This window comes from Mauremys reevesii, linkage group 4, assembly GCF_016161935.1.
Source record: "Mauremys reevesii isolate NIE-2019 linkage group 4, ASM1616193v1, whole genome shotgun sequence".
Lineage (NCBI taxonomy): Eukaryota > Metazoa > Chordata > Testudines > Geoemydidae > Mauremys > Mauremys reevesii.
This window is the reverse complement of record NC_052626.1, coordinates 17,801,980-17,819,697: the sequence shown is the minus strand read 5'-3', so window position 1 is coordinate 17,819,697 and position 17,718 is coordinate 17,801,980. Positions and strand designations below refer to the sequence as shown.

At 43.3% G+C, this 17,718-nt stretch overlaps 1 protein-coding gene across 1 annotated transcript in view; it reads right to left on the bottom strand.

Annotated features, from left to right (window-relative positions):
- The window catches only part of AHNAK2 (AHNAK nucleoprotein 2), a 144,400-nt gene that overhangs the window by 18,068 nt on the left and 108,614 nt on the right, over nucleotides 1-17,718 (bottom strand). Inside the window, exons 6-7 of the mRNA XM_039533859.1 lie at nucleotides 12,071-12,252; nucleotides 85-7,754 (exon numbers count right to left, since the gene is read on the bottom strand). Coding sequence (XP_039389793.1) covers nucleotides 85-7,754; nucleotides 12,071-12,252 — 7,852 coding nt within the window. The remainder of the gene's footprint in view (nucleotides 1-84; nucleotides 7,755-12,070; nucleotides 12,253-17,718) is intronic.

Genomic DNA, 17,718 nt, shown 5'->3' with positions numbered 1-17,718 from the left:
ACAGAGGCAGCTTTCAGGTCAGCTTCTTGAAGACTGACATCACACGTTGGAAGTGTGACATCGACTTTGGGTAAAGTAACATCCATGTCTACTTTGGGAGCTTTGATTTCTGGTTTAGAAAATCCCATAGAAGGCATCTTGACTTTTGGCATGTGTATTTTCATCCCTGTTGCCTCAGCTTTCCCTGTCTCAACTTCAATACGGCTTTCCATGTCGGGAACTTTCACTTCAAATCCCCCCTCTTTAATTTCGGCTTGTGATTTGGGAAGGGAAATATCTGCCTCCACCTTTGGCAGACTGACCTGTACCTGGGGAGCCTTGACCTCGGGAAGCTTCACACTCGGTAGCTTAACATCAGGCATTTTAATTTTTCCCTTCTCATCATCCTTTCCTGCAGAAGTCCCGAATTCCAGTTCAACACTTGGAGCCTGGATAGCAGGTCCTGACACTGTTATCTCTCCTTCTACCCTGGCTGATGGCACTGTCACCTGGGGCTCTTTCAGGCTTGCTTCAACATCTGCTACTCCCCCACTAGTCTCTTTTGTGGTGGACCAGCCAAATGAAGGCATGCCAAATGTTGGCATTTTGAATTTACTTTCTTTTCCTTTAGCATCTTTATCTGTGATCTTTATTTCACCTTCTATCTCCATCGCTTTAGCTGTTGCTTCTGGGCCCTTAATCTCCACCTCGGCCTTTGGAATAGAAACATCTACTGATGGGAGAGTGATGTCCACCTTTGATGCTTGAATGTCTGCTTTTAGCATTTTGGGCATTTTGAGTGATGGCATTCGTATTTTCCAGCCGGAAGCTTCAGTCCCTACGTCGGGAACATCGGCTTCCACTGCTAGCGTCGGGGTTTCCACGCCGATGGCACCCACTTGGCCTTTGACTTTTGGCTTAGGAATGTCAGCTTCCATTTTGGGTAAACTGATCTCGCCTTCTGGCACCTTGTCTTTTGGAAGTGAAACTCCAAACTTTGGCTTTTCAAATTTAGGCATTTGAATTTTCCCTTCCAAACTGCCAGCTTTCCCCTTTGGTCCCTCCACTGTAATTTCAGCTGATGGCTCTTTCGCTTCAATCCCTGGACCCTTCAGCTCAATGGAACCTTCTATTTCGGGCATCTTGACTCCAGGTGCAGAGATTTTGACATCTCTGGGAACAGAGGCAGCTTTCAGGTCAGCTTCTTGAAGACTGACATCACACGTTGGAAGTGTGACATCGACTTTGGGTAAAGTAACATCCACATCTACTTTGGGAGCTTTGATTTCTGGTTTAGAAAATCCCATAGAAGGCATCTTGACTTTTGGCATGTGTATTTTCATCCCTGTTGCCTCAGCTTTCCCTGTCTCAACTTCAATACGGCTTTCCATGTCGGGAACTTTCACTTCAAATCCCCCCTCTTTAATTTCGGCTTGTGATTTCGGAAGGGAAATATCTGCCTCCACCTTTGGCAGACTGACCTGTACCTGGGAAGTCTTGACCTCGGGAAGCTTCACACTTGGCAGCTTAACATCAGGCATTTTAATTTTTCCCTTCTCACCATCTTTTCCTGCGGAAGTCCCGATTTCCAGTTCAACACTTGGAGCCTGGATTGCAGGTCCTGACATTGTTATCTCTCCTTCTGCCCTGGCTGATGGCATTGTCACCTGGGGCTCTTTCAGGCTGGCTTCAACATCTGCTACTCCCCCACTAGTCTCTTTTGTGGTGGACCAGCCAAATGAAGGCATGCCAAATGTTGGCATTTTGAATTTACTTTCTTTTCCTTTAGCATCTTTATCTGTGACCTTTATTTCACCTTCTATCTCCACTGCTTTAGCTGTTGCTTCTGGGCCCTTAATCTCCAACTCGTCTTTTGGAAGATAAACATCTACTGATGGGAGAGTGATGTCCACCTTTGATGCTTGAATGTCTGCTTTCAGCATTTTGGGCATTTTGAGTGATGGCATTTGTATTTTCCAGCCGGAAGCTTCAGTCTCTACGTCGGGAACATCGGCTTCCACTGCTAGCGTCGGGGTTTCCACGCCGATTGCACCCACTTGGCCTTTGACTTTTGGCTTGGGAATGTCAGCTTCTATTTTGGGTAAGCTGATCTCGCCTTCTAGCACTTTGCCTTTTGGACGTGAGACTCCAAATTTTGGCTTTTCAAATTTAGGGATTTGAATTTTCCCTTCCAAACTGCCAGCTTCCCCTTCTGGTCCCTCCACCGCAAATTCAGCCGGTGGCTCTTTCCCTTCCATCCCTGAACCCTTCAGCGCAATGGAACGTTCTATTTTGGGCATCTTGACTCCAGGTGCAGAGATTATGACATCTCCAGGAACAGAGGCTGCTTTCAGGTCAGCTTCTTGAAGACTGACATCACACGTTGGAAGTGCGACATCGACTTTGGGTAACGTAACATCCACGTCTAATTTGGGATCTTTGATTTCTGGTTTAGAAAATCCCATAGAAGGCATCTTGACTTTTGGCATGTGTATTTTCATCCCTGTTGCCTCAGCTTTCCCTGTCTCAACTTCAATACGGCTTTCCATGTCGGGAACTTTCACTTCAAATCCCCCATCTTTAATTTCGGCTTGTGATTTGGGAAGGGAAATATCTGCCTCCACCTTTGGCAGACTGACCTGTACCTGGGGAGCCTTGACCTCGGGAAGCTTCACACTAGGCAGCTTAACATCAGGCATTTTAATTTTTCCCTTCTCATCATCTTTTCCTGCAGAAGTCCCGATTTCCAGTTCTACACTTGGAGCCTGGATTGCAGGTCCTGACACTGTTATCTCTCCTTCTGCCCTGGCTGATGGCAATGTCACCTGGGGCTCTTTCAGGCTTGCTTCAACATCTGCTACTCCACCACTGGTCTCTTTTGAGGTGGACCAGCCAAATGTAGGCATGCCAAAAGCTGGCATTTTGAATTTACTTTCTTTTCCCTTAGCAACTTTATCAGTGACTTTTATTTCACCTTCTATCTCCACCGCTTTAGCTGTTACTTCTGGGCCCTTAATGTCCACCTTGGCCTTTGGAAGAGAAACATCTACTGATGGGAAGGTGATGTCCACCTTTTGTGCTTGAATGTCTGCTTTCGGCATTTTGGGCATTTTGAGTGATGGCATTTGTATTTTCCATCCAGAAGCTTCAGTTTCTACATCAGGAACATCAGCTTCCACTGCTAGTGTCGGGGTTTCCACGCTGATTGCACCCACTTGGCCTTTGACTTTTGGCTTGGGAATGTCAGCTTCCATTCTGGGTAAGCTGATCTCGCCTTCTAGCACTTTGCCTTGTGGAAGTGAAACTCCAAATTTTGGCTTTTCAAATTTAGGCATTTGAATTTTCCCTTCCAAACCAGAGGCTTTCCCCTCTGGTCCCTCCACTTGAAATTCAGCCGATGGCTCTTTCACTTCTTTCCCCGGACCCTTCAGCTGAATGGAACCTTCTATTTTGGGCATCTTGACTCCAGGTGCTGAGATTTTGACATCTCCGGGAACAAAGGCAGCTTTCAGGTCAGCTTCTTGAAGACTGACATCAGACGTCAGAAGTGTGACATCAACTTTGGGTAAAGTAACATCCACGTCAATTTGGGGAGTTTTAGTTTTGGGTTTAGAAAATCCCATAGAAGGCATCTTGACTTTTGGCATGTGTATTTTCATCCCTGTTGCCTCAGCTTTCCCTGTCTCAACTTCAATACGGCTTTCCATGTCGGGAACTTTCACTTCAAATCCCCCCTCTTTAATTTCGGCATGTGATTTGGGAAGGAAATCATCTGCCTCCACCTTTGGCAGACTGACCTGTACCTGGGGAGCCTTGACCTCGGGAAGCTTCACACTCGGCAGCATAATATCAGGCGTTTTAATTTTTCCTTTCTCACCATCTTTTCCTGCAGAAGTCCTGATTTCCAGTTCAACACTTGGAGCCTGGATTGCAGGTCCTGACAGTGTTATCTCTCTTTCTGCCCTGGCTGATGGCACTGTCACCTGGGGCTCTTTCAGGCTTGCTTCAACATCTGCTACTCCACCACTGGTCTCTTTTGTGGTGGACCAGCCAAATGAAGGCATGCCAAATGTTGGCATTTTGAATTTACTTTCTTTTCCTTTAGCATCTTTATCAGTGACTTTTATTTCACCTTCTATCTGCACCGCTTTAGCTTTTGCTTCTGGGCCCTTAATGTCCACCTTGGCCTTTGGAAGAGAAACATCTACTGATGGGAGGGTGATGTCCACCTTTGGTGCTTGAATGTCTGCTTTCGGCATTTTGGGCATTTTGAATGATGGCATTTGTATTTTCCAGCCGGAAGCTTCAGTCTCTACATCGGGAACATCAGCTTCCACTGCTAGCGTCGGGGTTTCCACCCCGATTGCACCCACTTGGCCTTTGACTTTTGGCTTGGGAATGTCAGCTTCTATTTTGGGTAAGCTGATCTCGCCTTCTAGCACTTTGCCTTTTGGAAGTGAAACTCCAAATTTTGGCTTTTCAAATTTAGGCATTTGAATTTTCCCCTCCAAACCAGAGGCTTTCCCCTCTGGTCCCTCCACTTGAAATTCATCCGATGGCTCTTTCACTTCCATCCCAGGACCCTTCAGCTGAATGGAACCTTCTATTTTGGGCATCTTGACTCCAGGTGCTGAGATTTTGACATCTCCGGGAACAGAGGGTGCTTTCAGGTCAGCTTCTTGAAGACTGACATCACACGTTGGAAGTGTGACATCACCTTTGGGTAAAGTAACATCCACGTCTACTTTGGGAGCTTTGATTTTAGGTTTAGAAAATCCTAGAGAAGGCATCTTGACTTTTGGCATGTGTATTTTCATCCCTGTTGCCTCAGCTTTCCCTTTCTCAACTTCAATACGGCTTTCCATGTCGGGAACTTTCACTTCAAATCCCCCCTCTTTAATTTCGGCTTGTGATTTGGGAAGGGAAATATCTGCTTCCACCTTTGGCAGACTGACCTGTACCTGGGGAGTCTTGACCTCGGGAAGCTTCACACTCGGCAGCTTAACATCAGGCATTTTAATTTTTCCCTTCTCATCATCTTTTCCTGCAGAAGTCCCGATTTCCAGTTCAACACTTGGAGCCTGGATTGCAGGTCCAGACACTGTTATCTCTCCTTCTGCCCTGGCTGATGGCATTGTCACCTGGGGCTCTTTCAGGCTTGCTTCAACATCTGCTACTCCACCACTGGTCTCTTTTGTGGTGGACCAGCCAAATGAAGGCATACTGAATTTTGGCATTTTGAACTTACTTTCTTTTCCTTTAGCATCTTTATCAGTGACTTTTATTTCACCTTCTATCTCCACTGCTTTATCTTTTGCTTCTGGGCCCTTAATGTCCACCTTGGCCTTTGGAAGAGAAACATCTACTGATGGGAGGGTGATGTCCATCTTTGGTGCTTGAATGTCTGCTTTCTGTACTTTGGGCATTTTGAGTGATGGCATTTGTATTTTCCAGCCAGAAACTTCAGTCTCTATGTCAGGAACATCAGCTTCCACTGCTAGCGTCGGGGTTTCCACGACGATTGCACCCACTTGGCCTTTGACTTTTGGCTTGGGAATGTCAGCTTCCATTCTCGGTAAGCTGATATCGCCTTCTGGCACATTGCCTTTTGGAAGTGAAACTCCAAACTTTGGCTTTTCAAATTTAGGCATTTGAATTTTTCCTTCGAATCCAGAAGCTTTCCCCTCTGGTCCCTGCACCGCAATTTCAGCTGATGGCTCTTTTGCTTCAATCCCTTGACCCTTCAATTGAATGGAACCTTCTATTTTGGGAGTCTTGACTCCAGGTGCTGGGATTTTGACATCTCCGGGAACAGAGGCTGCTTTCAGGTCAGCTTCTAGAAGACTGACATCACACGTTGGAAGGGTGACATCGACTTTGGGTAAAGTAACATCCACGTCTACTTTGGGAGCTTCGATTTCTGGTTTAGAATATCCCATAGAAGGCATCTTGAGTTTTGGCATATGTATTTTCATCCCTGTTGCCTCAGCTTTTCCTGTCTCAACTTCAATACGGCTTTCCATGTCGGGAACTTTCACTTCAAATCCCCCCTCTTTAATTTCGGCTTGTGATTTGGGAAGGGAAATATCTGCCTCCATCTTAGGTAGACTGACCTGTACCTGAGGAGCCTTAACTTTCGGAAGCTTCACACTCGGCAGCTTAACATCAGGCATTTTAATTTTTCCCTTCTCACCATCTTTTCCTGCAGAAGTCCCGATTTCCAGTTCAGCACTTGGAGTCTGGATTGCAAGTCCTGACACTGTTATCTCTCCTTCTGCCCTGGCTGATGGCACTGTCACCTGGGGCTCTTTGAGGGTTGCTTCAACATCTGCTACTCCACCACCGGTCTCCTTTGTGGTCGACCAGCCAAATGAAGGCATACTGAATTTTGGCATTTTGAACTTACTTTCTTTTCCTTTGGCATCTTTATCTGTGGCTTTTATTTCACCTTCGATCTGCACCGCTTTCACTGTTGCTTCTGGGCCCTTAATCTCCACCTCGGCCTTTGGAAGAGACACATCTACTGATGGGAGGGTGATTTCCATCTTTGGTGCTTGAATGTCTGCTTTCGGCACTTTGGGCATTTTAAGTGATGGCACTTGTATTTTCCAGCCTGAGCCTTCTGTCACTGGATCAATTTGTACTGGTGCTTTTGGGACGTCCATATCAATTTCAATTGCTTCTAGTTTTACTGTTTTCTTGTGTATGTCAGTTTCCAGTTTGTGTAATGTGATTTCACTTTCTGGCTGCTTTCCCTTATTGGTGTAAATTCCAAAGTTTTCTTTTTGTATATCTGATATTTGCATGTGATCCTGCTCACATTCTTCATTCATCTCTTTTTCTTGTTTTGTTTTTCCAGTTTCTTTTTTTGGTGTTTTTATTTCTAGGCCCTTTATTTGAACAGAGGTGCGTTCTAGGTGATCCCTCATTTCTGTATTTGTTATCCCTTCTCCAGGATGTTGCAGAGAAATTTTGGTGGATTTTTGTTCTGATGAACTTTTTTGTTTCTTTTTTCTCGTCCTTGGTAAAGCTTGTGGTATTTGTTTGCTTTGTATGTCTTTGAGACCAGGTGTTTGTATTTCTGATGCAGGTTTTGATATTTGTGTTGTTATTGGTGGTATTTGTGATGTTGCAGTAGTAGGTTTAGATGTTGCTATCTGGTCTTTTTGTTTTGTAATGTGAATTTCAACTTCAGGGTACTTCTTTGTATAAATTGGTAAGCCATTTTCCATTTCTTTTAAGTCTTTTTTGACATTGTCTTGTATTTCACCTGCTTTTGTTTCATATGCGTAAGATGCGCTATATTGTACAGTTAGTATTTCTGGAGTTTCCATGCTGACATCTTCTTTTCGTATTTTATCCTTTTTTGTTGGTGTCACGGTTTTTATTTCTAATCTCTGCTTCTCTTCTGTTTCTGCTTTTGTTCTATGCATTTTGAATCCAATATTAGGGAACTTCAGTTTCTTTTGGCTTCCTTTTTTCTCTTTAGAACAGAATTCTTCTTGTTGTAATTGTGACTCAGTGTCAGTGCTTGTTGGGGAAATATCTTGTGTAGCATGCTCATGTGCATCAGATGTACTATGAGATCTTCTGTGCCCCAAAATCTTTTTAGTTTTCATTGACTGGAATTTGGGCCAGGACAATCTCTCTTTTCTGGGTCGTTTTGTTCTTCCCACCCTTTGTTTTACAATTCCCTTTTCCTTGTCTTCTTCTGAAATAGTCTTTTCTGAAATTTCCAGTGTTGTTCCAGGAATTTTTTCATTAAGCTCTTTTTCCTGAAGAAGAGGTTGTTTTTTGTAAATATTAATATAAAATGTGTATAATGTTCATCTTGTTTTGTTTAAAATCAACTACTTTTTGGACATATAAACACACTAAAAATTGAAGGTGCAATACAATCAAAAGTTACATTAAATGAAATTATTGTACTAAATTCATAGATGTATATAGCTACCGAAGTCTAGATTCTATATAAAACATGCTGGCTTGTAGTCAACAGCAACTCCTCAATATATTTTATTCAGAGATTATTCAATTTGCAGTGTGAGAAATAAGATACATTTTAATCAGATGGAGACCCATGATTAGATTCTGTTGTGACAGATATCAGTGACTAAACCAATATTGACTAGAGGTGCTCAAAAGAACAGCCATTTTTCATTGACATTTTGTATGTCCATGAATTTGTAATTCCAACCATGGCTAATACTGACTTCATTTGGAGCAAGCTCAGATCCCTAGGATGCCTAATTGAACTCTAAAACATTGTGACTAAAAATATGTACTAAAATTTGTCCTTGCTGTTTGATGATTTTATATTTTCTCTATCACTAGTTTATAGTCGAAGAACCAAATCCCTTTCCCTCTGGACCTGCTCCTGGTTCCATTCAATGTAATGGAAGCTGGGTCAGGCTCTGAGTCCTCCCTTCAAGAAAACTAAACTACCATCAAATTCAATGCAAGTTTAGCTTGATTAAGGACTTACGTGAAATACTCCCTTGTACACAGGGCTTAATTTGGACTAAAGAGGTGCATAGTTTTTGTGCTGGCTTTCTGCATAGGAGCTGATTTCACCCTGAGTGAGAACTGCAGGTTTTGTCCAAAAGTATCATAAAGGTAGTAAAGTGAAGCATGTGGACTCATCAAGCCCTCGGATCGCTACCCCCTCCTGCTTCTCCACATGGGCACCAATGATACTGCCAAGAATGACCTTGAGAGGATCACTGCAGACTACATGGCTCTGGGAAGAAGGCTAAAGGAGTTTGAGGCGCAAGTGGTGTTCTCGTCCATCCTCCCTGTGCAGGGAAAAGGCCTGGGTAGAGACCGTCGAATCGTGGAAGTTAACGAATGGCTACACAGGTGGTGTCGGAGAGAAGGCTTTGGATTCTTCAACCATGGGAAGGTGTTCCAAGAAGGAGGAGTGCGAGGCAGAGACGGGCTCCACCTAACGAAGAGAGGGAAGAGCATCTTCGCAAGCAGGCTGGCTAACCTAGTGAGGAGGGCTTTAAACTAGGTTCACCGGGGGAAGGGGACCAAAGCCCTGAGGTAAGTGGGGAAATGGGATACCGGGAGGAAGCACGAGCAGGAGAGTGCAAGAGGGGAGGACTCCTGTCTCAGACTAAGAAAGCGGGACAATCAGTGAGTTATCTTAAGTGCCTATACACAAATGCAAGAAGCATGGGAAACAAGCAGGGAGAACTGGAAGTCCTGGCACAGTCAAGGAACTATGATGTGATTGGAATAACAAAGACTTGGTGGGATAACTCACATGACTGGAGTACTGTCATGGATGGATATAAACTGTTCAGGAAGGACAGGCTGGGCAGAAAAGGTGGGGGAGTTGCATTGTATGTAAGAGAGCAGTATGACTGCTCAGAGCTCCAGTATGAAACTGCAGAAAAACCCGAGAGTCTCTGGATTAAGTGTAGAAGTGTGAGCAAAAAGGGTGATGTCGTGGTGGGAGTCTTCTATAGACCACCAGACCAGGGGGATGAGGTGGACGAGGCTTTCTTCTGGCAACTAGCAGAAGTTACTAGATCGCAGGCCCTAGTTCTCATGGGAGACTTTAATCACCCTGATATCTGCTGGGAGAGCAATACAGCAGTGCACAGACAATCCAGGAAGTTTTTGGAAAGTGTAGGGGACAATTTCCTGGTGCAAGTGCTGGAGGAACCAACTAGGGGCAGAGCTCTTCTTGACCTGCTGCTCACTAACAGAGAAGAGTTAGTAGGGGAAGCAAAAGTGGATGGGAACCTGGGAGGCAGTGACCATGAGATGGTCGAGTTCAGGATCCTGACACAAGGAAGAAAGGAGAGCAGCAGAATACAGACCCTGGACTTCAGAAAAGCAGACTTTGACTCCCTCAGGGAGCTGATGGGCAGGATCCCCTGGGAGAATAACATGAGGGGGAAAGGAGTCCAGGACAGCTGGCTGTATTTTAAAGAATCCTTATTGAGGTTGCAGGAAAAAACCATCCTGATGTGTACAAAGAATAGTAAATATGGCAGGCGACCAGCTTGGCTTAACAGTGAAATCCTTGCTGATCTTAAACGCAAAAAAGAAGTTTACAAGAAGTGGAAGATTGGACAAATGACCAGGGAGGAGTATAAAAACATTGCTCAGGCATGCAGGAGTGAAATCAGGAAGGCCAAATCTCACTTAGAGTTGCAGCTAGCAAGAGATGTTAAGAGTAACAAGAAGGGTTTCTTCAGGTATGTTAGCAACAAGAAGAAAGTCAAGGAAAGTGTGGGCCCCTTACTGAACGAGAGAGGTGACCTAGTGACAGAGGATGTGGAAAAAGCTAATGTACTCAATGCTTTTTTTGCCTCTGTCTTCACAAACAAGGGCAGCTCCCAGACTGCTGCACTGGGCAGCACATCATGGAGAGAAGGCGACCAGCCCTCTGTGGAGAAAGAAGTGGTTCAGAACTATTTAGAAAAAATGGACGAGCACAAGTCCATGGGGCTGGATGCGCTGCATCCAAGGGTGCTAAAGGAGTTGGCGGATGTGATTGTAGAACCATTGGCCATTATCTTTGAAAACTCATGGTGAACAGGGGAGGTCCCGGATGACTGGAAAAAGGTTACTGTAGTGCCCATCTTTAAAAAAGGGAAGAAGGAGGATCCGGGGAACTACAGGCCAGTCAGCCTCACCTCAGTCCCTGGAAAAATCATGGAGCAGGTCCTCAAGGAATCAATTCTGAAGCACTTAGAGGAGAGGAAAGTGATCAGGAACAGTCAGCATGGATTCACCAAGGGCAAGTCATGCCTGACTAACCTAATTGCCTTCTATGAGGAGATAACTGGGTCTGTGGATGAGGGGAAAGCAGTGGATGAGTTATTCCTTGACTTTAGCAAAGCTTTTGATACAGTCTCCCAGAGTATTCTTGCCAGCAAGTTAAAGAAGTATGGGCTGTATGATTGGACTATAAGGTGGATAGAAAGCTGGCTAGATCGTCGGGCTCAACGGGTAGTGATCAATGGCTCCATGTCTAGTTGGCAGCCGGTTTCAAGCAGAGTGCCCCAAGGGTCGATTCTGGGGCCAATTTTGTTCAATATCTTCATTAATGATCTGGAGGATGGCGTGGACTGCACTCTCAGCAAGTTTGCAGATGACACTAAACTTGGAGAAGTGGTAGATACGTTGGAGGGTAGGGATAGGATACAGAGGGACCTAGATAAATTAGAGGACTGGGCCAAAAGAAACCTGATGAGGTTCAACAAGGACAAGTGCAGAGTCCTGCACTTAGGATGGAAGAATCCCATTCACTGTTACAGACTAGGGACCGAATGGCTAGGAAGCAGTTCTGCAGAAAAGGACCTAGGGGTTACAGTGGACGAGAAGCTGGATATGAGCCAACAGTGTGCCCTTGTTGCCAAGAAGGCTAATGGCATTTTGGGCTGTATAAGTAGGGGCATTGCCAGCAGATCAAGGGATGTGATCATTCCCCTCTATTCGACACTGGTGAGGCCTCATCTGGAGTACTGTGTCCAGTTTTGGGCCCAACACTACAAGAAGGATGTGGAAAAATTGGAAAGAGGGCAACAGAAATGATTAGGGGGCTGGAGCACATGACTTATGAGGAGAGGCTGAGGAAACTGGGATTGTTTAGTCTGCAGAAGAGAAGAATGAGGGGGGATTTGATAGCTGCTTTCAACTACCTGAAAGGGGGTTCCAAAGAGGATGGATCTAGACTGTTCTCAGTGGTAGCAGATGACAGAACAAGGAGTAATGGTCTCAAGTTGCAGTGGGGGAGGTTTAGGTTGGATATTAGGAAAAACTTTTTCACTCAGAGAGTGGTGAAGCACTGGAATGGGTTACCTAGGGAGGTGGTGGAATCTCCTTCCTTAGAGGTTTTTAAGGTCAGGCTTGACAAAGCCCTGGCTGGGATGATTTAGTTGGGAATTGGTCCTGCTTTGAGCAGGGGGTTGGACTAGATGACCTCCTGAGGTCCCTTCCAACCCTGATATTCTATGATTCTATGTGTGTTTGCAGGACAAGGGCCTGTATTTTCCCATCTCCAGTGTTACTATATAATGTACTTTTGTAGTATTTTCCTATTCTTTCTAACATGATACAGAAATAATTTTACCTGACTTATTTTTTCCTTCTTGTGTTGTGCTGTAGAATGTATTTTTTCTAGCTCTTCTTTCCCAGCAAGTTTTCTTTTGAGACTGAATTGTACTTTGTATGGCTCGGAATATTGTAGAATCTTGAGTGCATCTTCATATTTGATATTATCAAAAAATATTGTGGCACTTAATAGCTGATCACCTGCAAATGGTACCAGACATTTAGATTAATATATCAGTTGGCTATATCATGCAGTTTTTCAAATCACATTGTTCTTAATGATCATATAAACATGAAGGGTCGTAAACATATGATGATTATATAAAGCATATCATGATTTGTTTTAATATGTATGCTTTGGAGTTTTATTTGTTTAAATAGTATTATTTATTATATTATTGTGTATTCATGCACATAATAGTTCATAAAAGGCTAACTGCATTATTGGGCCACATTCTTCATAGATGTAAGTTACTTTTATCTTTGAAATTTAATTAATTAATTGTATTATATTTCTTTTTAAAAAAAATTTAAATTACTGACTAGTTCTAGTGAAGAGTAGTGTATTCCATGATTTATAGGAAATCCATATTTCATTATTATTTCAGGTACTGATCCTGTAAACTGCTCATGGGAGTAAAGTTAAACATGTGCACTAGTGTTTGCAGGACGGGGACCTATTTTTGCTAGTATCTGAAAATATGAGTGTGTGTGTGTGTACTTATACACAAATTTTGTGATTTTATTTTTTATCAAATTTCTAGATAATAGTGTTTTTTAAAAATCCAGAATATCAGACTGTACTGTGGAAGCCAGTAAATAATTAACAAGGTTTTGAAGAGATCTTAATGAATGTTAGTTAGCATGAGTTAGGTTAACTGTGACCCTGGTGACGTGAGGAAGCAAGATAATGTAAGACAGAGTGAATTGTGTGAAAGTTATTACGACCTTGCAATGTGCAGTCTTGCAGTCTTGTTTTTCTAGTGAGATAGCAGAAAAGCTTATGTATAAACAAAATGTATTTGTTGCTTTTTACTGTCTGTATTATTGCTAGAAATTGTCTGTAAAAGGTATAAAGGCTTGCTGTAATTGTTTACCAGTTGAGAGACCTGTCCAGGACCCTGTGTCCTATGGCACTCTCTCCCTCCATGGTAATTACTGGAGAAATAATAAAGTATTTAATTTTGCTGCATCCAAACAAAAAGCGAGAACTGAGTTTTTCTTCGACAATTTGGGGGCTCGTCCGGGATGGCAACGCCCACGGACCCACAGACAACTACTACGGATCATTCCCCTTCGAACCCCATGGCGCCACATGAGAGGTATGAGACCTTTTGAAATCTCTATTGGGGTATCGGAGGAGGACTGTCCCTGAGGACGTCTGTCTCTCTGTTGGGCTCACGCCATCTGAACTTATTGACTGTGCAGCAGGATCAGATGCAAAGTGGTATTGGGGAGAGGCCCCAATAAGGTTAGTTTATAGCAGTACTGGGAACTGCTGAGTTGGCCAAGGAAATGCATAAGGTAATGCATAAGGTAATGCATAGGTAAATGCATTAGAATGCACCGGTGCTGAGGGGTTTTTACCGCCTCAAGAGGGGTTGTCATACCGCCTCATGGTATTGGTCCGGACCAGGTAAAGATGCATCATGGTTTAAAAAAAAAAAAAAATAGATAAAAAGGTTGAAAAAGGGTTAAAAGAAAAAGAAAAAGAAAAAGGAAGAAAAAGAGGCCTTGGTGTGTGTGTGTATACACCAGTGTGAGTGGCTGTTACCGGGCTAGCCCGGTAACTAGTGGATCTTTAGGAGATCCGACCCACGGTGGGCTGACTCAGCCTGGCATAGTCCGGCGAGGAAGCTGCCTGGGTCTAGGAGTGTGTGAACCCATCTTCCCTTCCCTTTCCTTGTGAGTCTCTCCTGTGTGAGTGGAAAATGTACGTACATTATGGTCCTAAAACCTGCAGGTATTTAAATGATTGGAATCTGTATACGCGTGAAAATTCATTTAAACAATGCCCATTAGAAGGTACCTTCAATCTAGATAAGATCATATATCTCAGTGGAGCTTTAATCACAAAGAAAAACCTCTGTCACAGTGTGAGCAATTTGTCTAGGAATGGGTTAATTTGAAATTCGGCTTAGCCCTGAGATAAAGGAGAAGTTGTTTTGTGTTCAAGGTCATGAATTAGTGCGGACTATGCTAAGTGCTAAGTAAAACTGCTTCAGCCCCAGCTGGTTGTGGAAAAAAAAAAAAAAGGCAAACCAAAAAGCAGTATAAGTTACAAAACTGAGATTGCATTTGCAAAGCTTAACGGTTCAGTGAGATCCAACAGTTTTTGCAACCCTGAAGCCGGACAGGCAGCTGACCTGAACTGGAATCTCTGAAAGAGACGCCGCAGGAGATTCCAGGGTGTAAAAGAACAGCCATCCCAAGAGTGGAAGCATGTTGGAAATGGTGGACAAGCTGTATACAGGATAATCTCCCGTCCACCTATTTCCCTTCTCTGAACATTATACACAGACATGCCAGTCTGGATATGTGTAAGTATTAAAGTGGCTTAAGGCTTAGGGCATTCATATTTTTCCTGAGTGATGTGGGAGTGTTCCCAATACTCTCCATTGTTGTTTTATTATTTTTAATGAAGCTTTAAAATTTGATTGTATGCTCTGTTGGTCTGATCACCTGACATGAGGGATAAATTAGTAACAGGAATTTGTCACAGTTTGGTGAGCAATTAAGAATGGGGGGCATTGCAGAATTTACACCATCTATCTGTTTTACCCTTGTTACTTTATGTTTGCTTTGTTTGGTACTGTTGGTGTTATGTGTTAAGAATAGCATGATTATAGGTGAGCTCTAATAGAATAAGGAAACACTATTTGGTTTTGGTGCACTATTTAGCTTTGGCTCTGTTTTGTTTAACCGGTTACTGTTGTTTTTTCTGCTCTGTTCATTTGGGCGATGGGTGTGTGAGCGGAACTGAACTTCTCGTTCGTAATTCCTCAGGGTGGAAGCCATGTGTGCGATGAAGCTCTGGGGTTGTCCTGAAATTTTACAGTCCCGCCCCCCCCGTAGCGGACAATGTAATAGAAGTAGAAAAATTTGGCTTAGACTGTAATTTTCTTTGCTCTCTGTGTAATTTTCTTTTCTGTTTAAGTGTCAGCAGACAAATGGGTGGGTCTCTGGGTAGACCCCCAAAGGGGTTTGGATTATGTGTTAAGTAAATGGCCATGTATTTTTGCCCAGGTGGCAAGCCTTACTAGGTAGGACTCAGGTAGTCTTGTGAGTAGAAATGTTTTGGGGACAAGACCAGAAGGGTGGGGGCTAGTTGAGTAGCCCACCCTCCTAGCTAAGAACTGGTTGTGGAACAAGCTAGTGTCCATGGACGGGACGATTCAGTGAGGAAAAAAGGATCGGGCCCAGACGGGCAGGCAACAGACAGAGAGATTGGAAAACAGGTTGGAAACTTTTGAGGGTGTAGTGGAAAGAAGGGGTAAGTGAATATAAGCATGAGGATTTCAAATACTCAGAAGGATATTTGGAATGGTGATTTGCATTGGTAAAGTGGCTGTTGGAAGGAAAAGCAATTGATTTTTAAGGGAAAATGAAAAATTGACTCTGTTTGCTGGGGGGAATAGCAGTTGAACTTTGTGAAGAAGCTAAAGAGAACAGTTTTTTGGTGTCTTTGACATGTTTGTGAATGAATTCAGGCAAAGAAATTATTAGCTTGCACTCATTTGGCTATGAACGATTTTGTTAAATCAGTTGAAGAATGTATACAGTGCTATGTAATGAAATTTTATTAGGCCCTACAGGCACTATACGTGGGGATGTTTTCTTTCAGTGTTTAAAAGCAAGCCGGAGAGCATCTGTGTTAATGCAAATTAACTAACTGATAAGGTAGAGGCCGCTGAACCAGAGCTGTCTAAGAAGCACATACGAGAAAATATGGGGTAATTCCTCTGTTTTGCCTAGAATCAACAAGAGTATTTGTATACGGTATTTTAAGTACTGATTGACTGCCCAGAAGGGGCAGACCTCCGTTTTGCCTTTCAGATAATTAGAGAAGACTGATGCCAGCTGAACAGCATTCAACTTACCGTGATTTATTGGCACAGTACAATTTATGTTTTGTGTTCTATGTTCTGTTTTGTGGTGTTTTGTCTCATGGCCAAAAAAATTGTTGTGTTTAATATTTTCATGAGATGGTCTGATTTGATATCAAGCGGAAATGTTGGATTGAGATGCAGATACTTGTTTTGTTCAACTTAGAATACAAAGTGTTTGGTTACATCAGAAAAATGTGATATACTAAAGTCTAATACATTTTCTTAAGTAAGAGAAAGAAACTACATTGGCCAAATCTTTTAATTGAGAATTGTTGTTAAGATCATACTGACAGTCTTTGGAAGCAAGGACATGAAAAGTTAACCCACTCCCCATATTGTACGAGGGATCCTTCTGGCTACCTCAGACTTTTAGCCAGAGGGCTGGGGATGGTGGAAAGCTATTGGACTAGAAGTTATATTAAGTGAACTTCTCAAAGTGGGTGTGCTTGTCCTGGCTTGTTCTTCCAAAGTTCTGTAATAAGGTTATTTTAGTGAAAGGGTATATGTGGCATACATTGAATGATAATGCTTCTGTACTGTATAACAGTACTGTTTATGTGTTCATGGTATGAAAAAGGTGTATAATTGAAGAGTAAAAGTTTCCTTTGTAGGTTAAATGAAAAAACAACAACCAGAGAATGGCTAACATGCGCTGGCCCCAGTCAAGGACACCTCTTGGCTGCCTACCAAGGGAAGGGGGGGGGAAATGGTTGTTGCAGTTACACGAGATTGGTGTGCAGCGGCCAGCCCACTCTCCTCCTTGGGGACCTTTTGTAAATATTCAGATTGATTTTATTTACATGTCTACATGTTGTGGTTATGGATATGTATTTGTTTTAGTTGATGTATTTACCACTTGGGTTGAAGCTTTTCCCTGCAGGACAGTAGATGTCTTTGCTTAAAGATTTTGTGCCACGTTTTGCCATCCCTGTGGGTATCAACAGTGATCGTGGAATTCATTTTTACTGGACAGATTGTAAAGGAGTTATGTGCAACTCACTGCCCTCACCACCCAGAATCTGCTGGGACAGTGGAACGCCAGAACAGGATTTTAAAGAATAAACTGGCCAGATTTGTGCTGAGACACACTTAAAGTGGCCAGATGCCCTTCCTTTGGCACTGAGGTGTATGAGAGCCATTCCCAATCAAACGACTGGACTCAGCCCTCATGAAATTTTGACAGGACGCCCAATGTGACTACCAACTGCACCCCCACTAACCCCAGCTCAGATGGACATTCATTTGCTGGATAACATAATGCTTAAATATTGTCAGGCCCTAATGAAATGTGTTAAGTCTTTTTATACACAGGTGATGGAAGCACTACCAAAGGATCCTGTGCAACCTTGCCACTCGTTGGAACCAGGAGCCTGGGTCTACATAAAGATCCATCAGCGAAAGACTGCCTTGGCTCCATGCTGGAAAGGCCCTTTCCAAGTCCTGCTGACTACCGACACCGCTGTGAAGTGCCACAGACTGACTGCTTGGACCCAGGATTCTCACTGCAAAAAGACCCCTCCACATCAGGAGAATTTTCCTATTGATGATTAGCCTATTC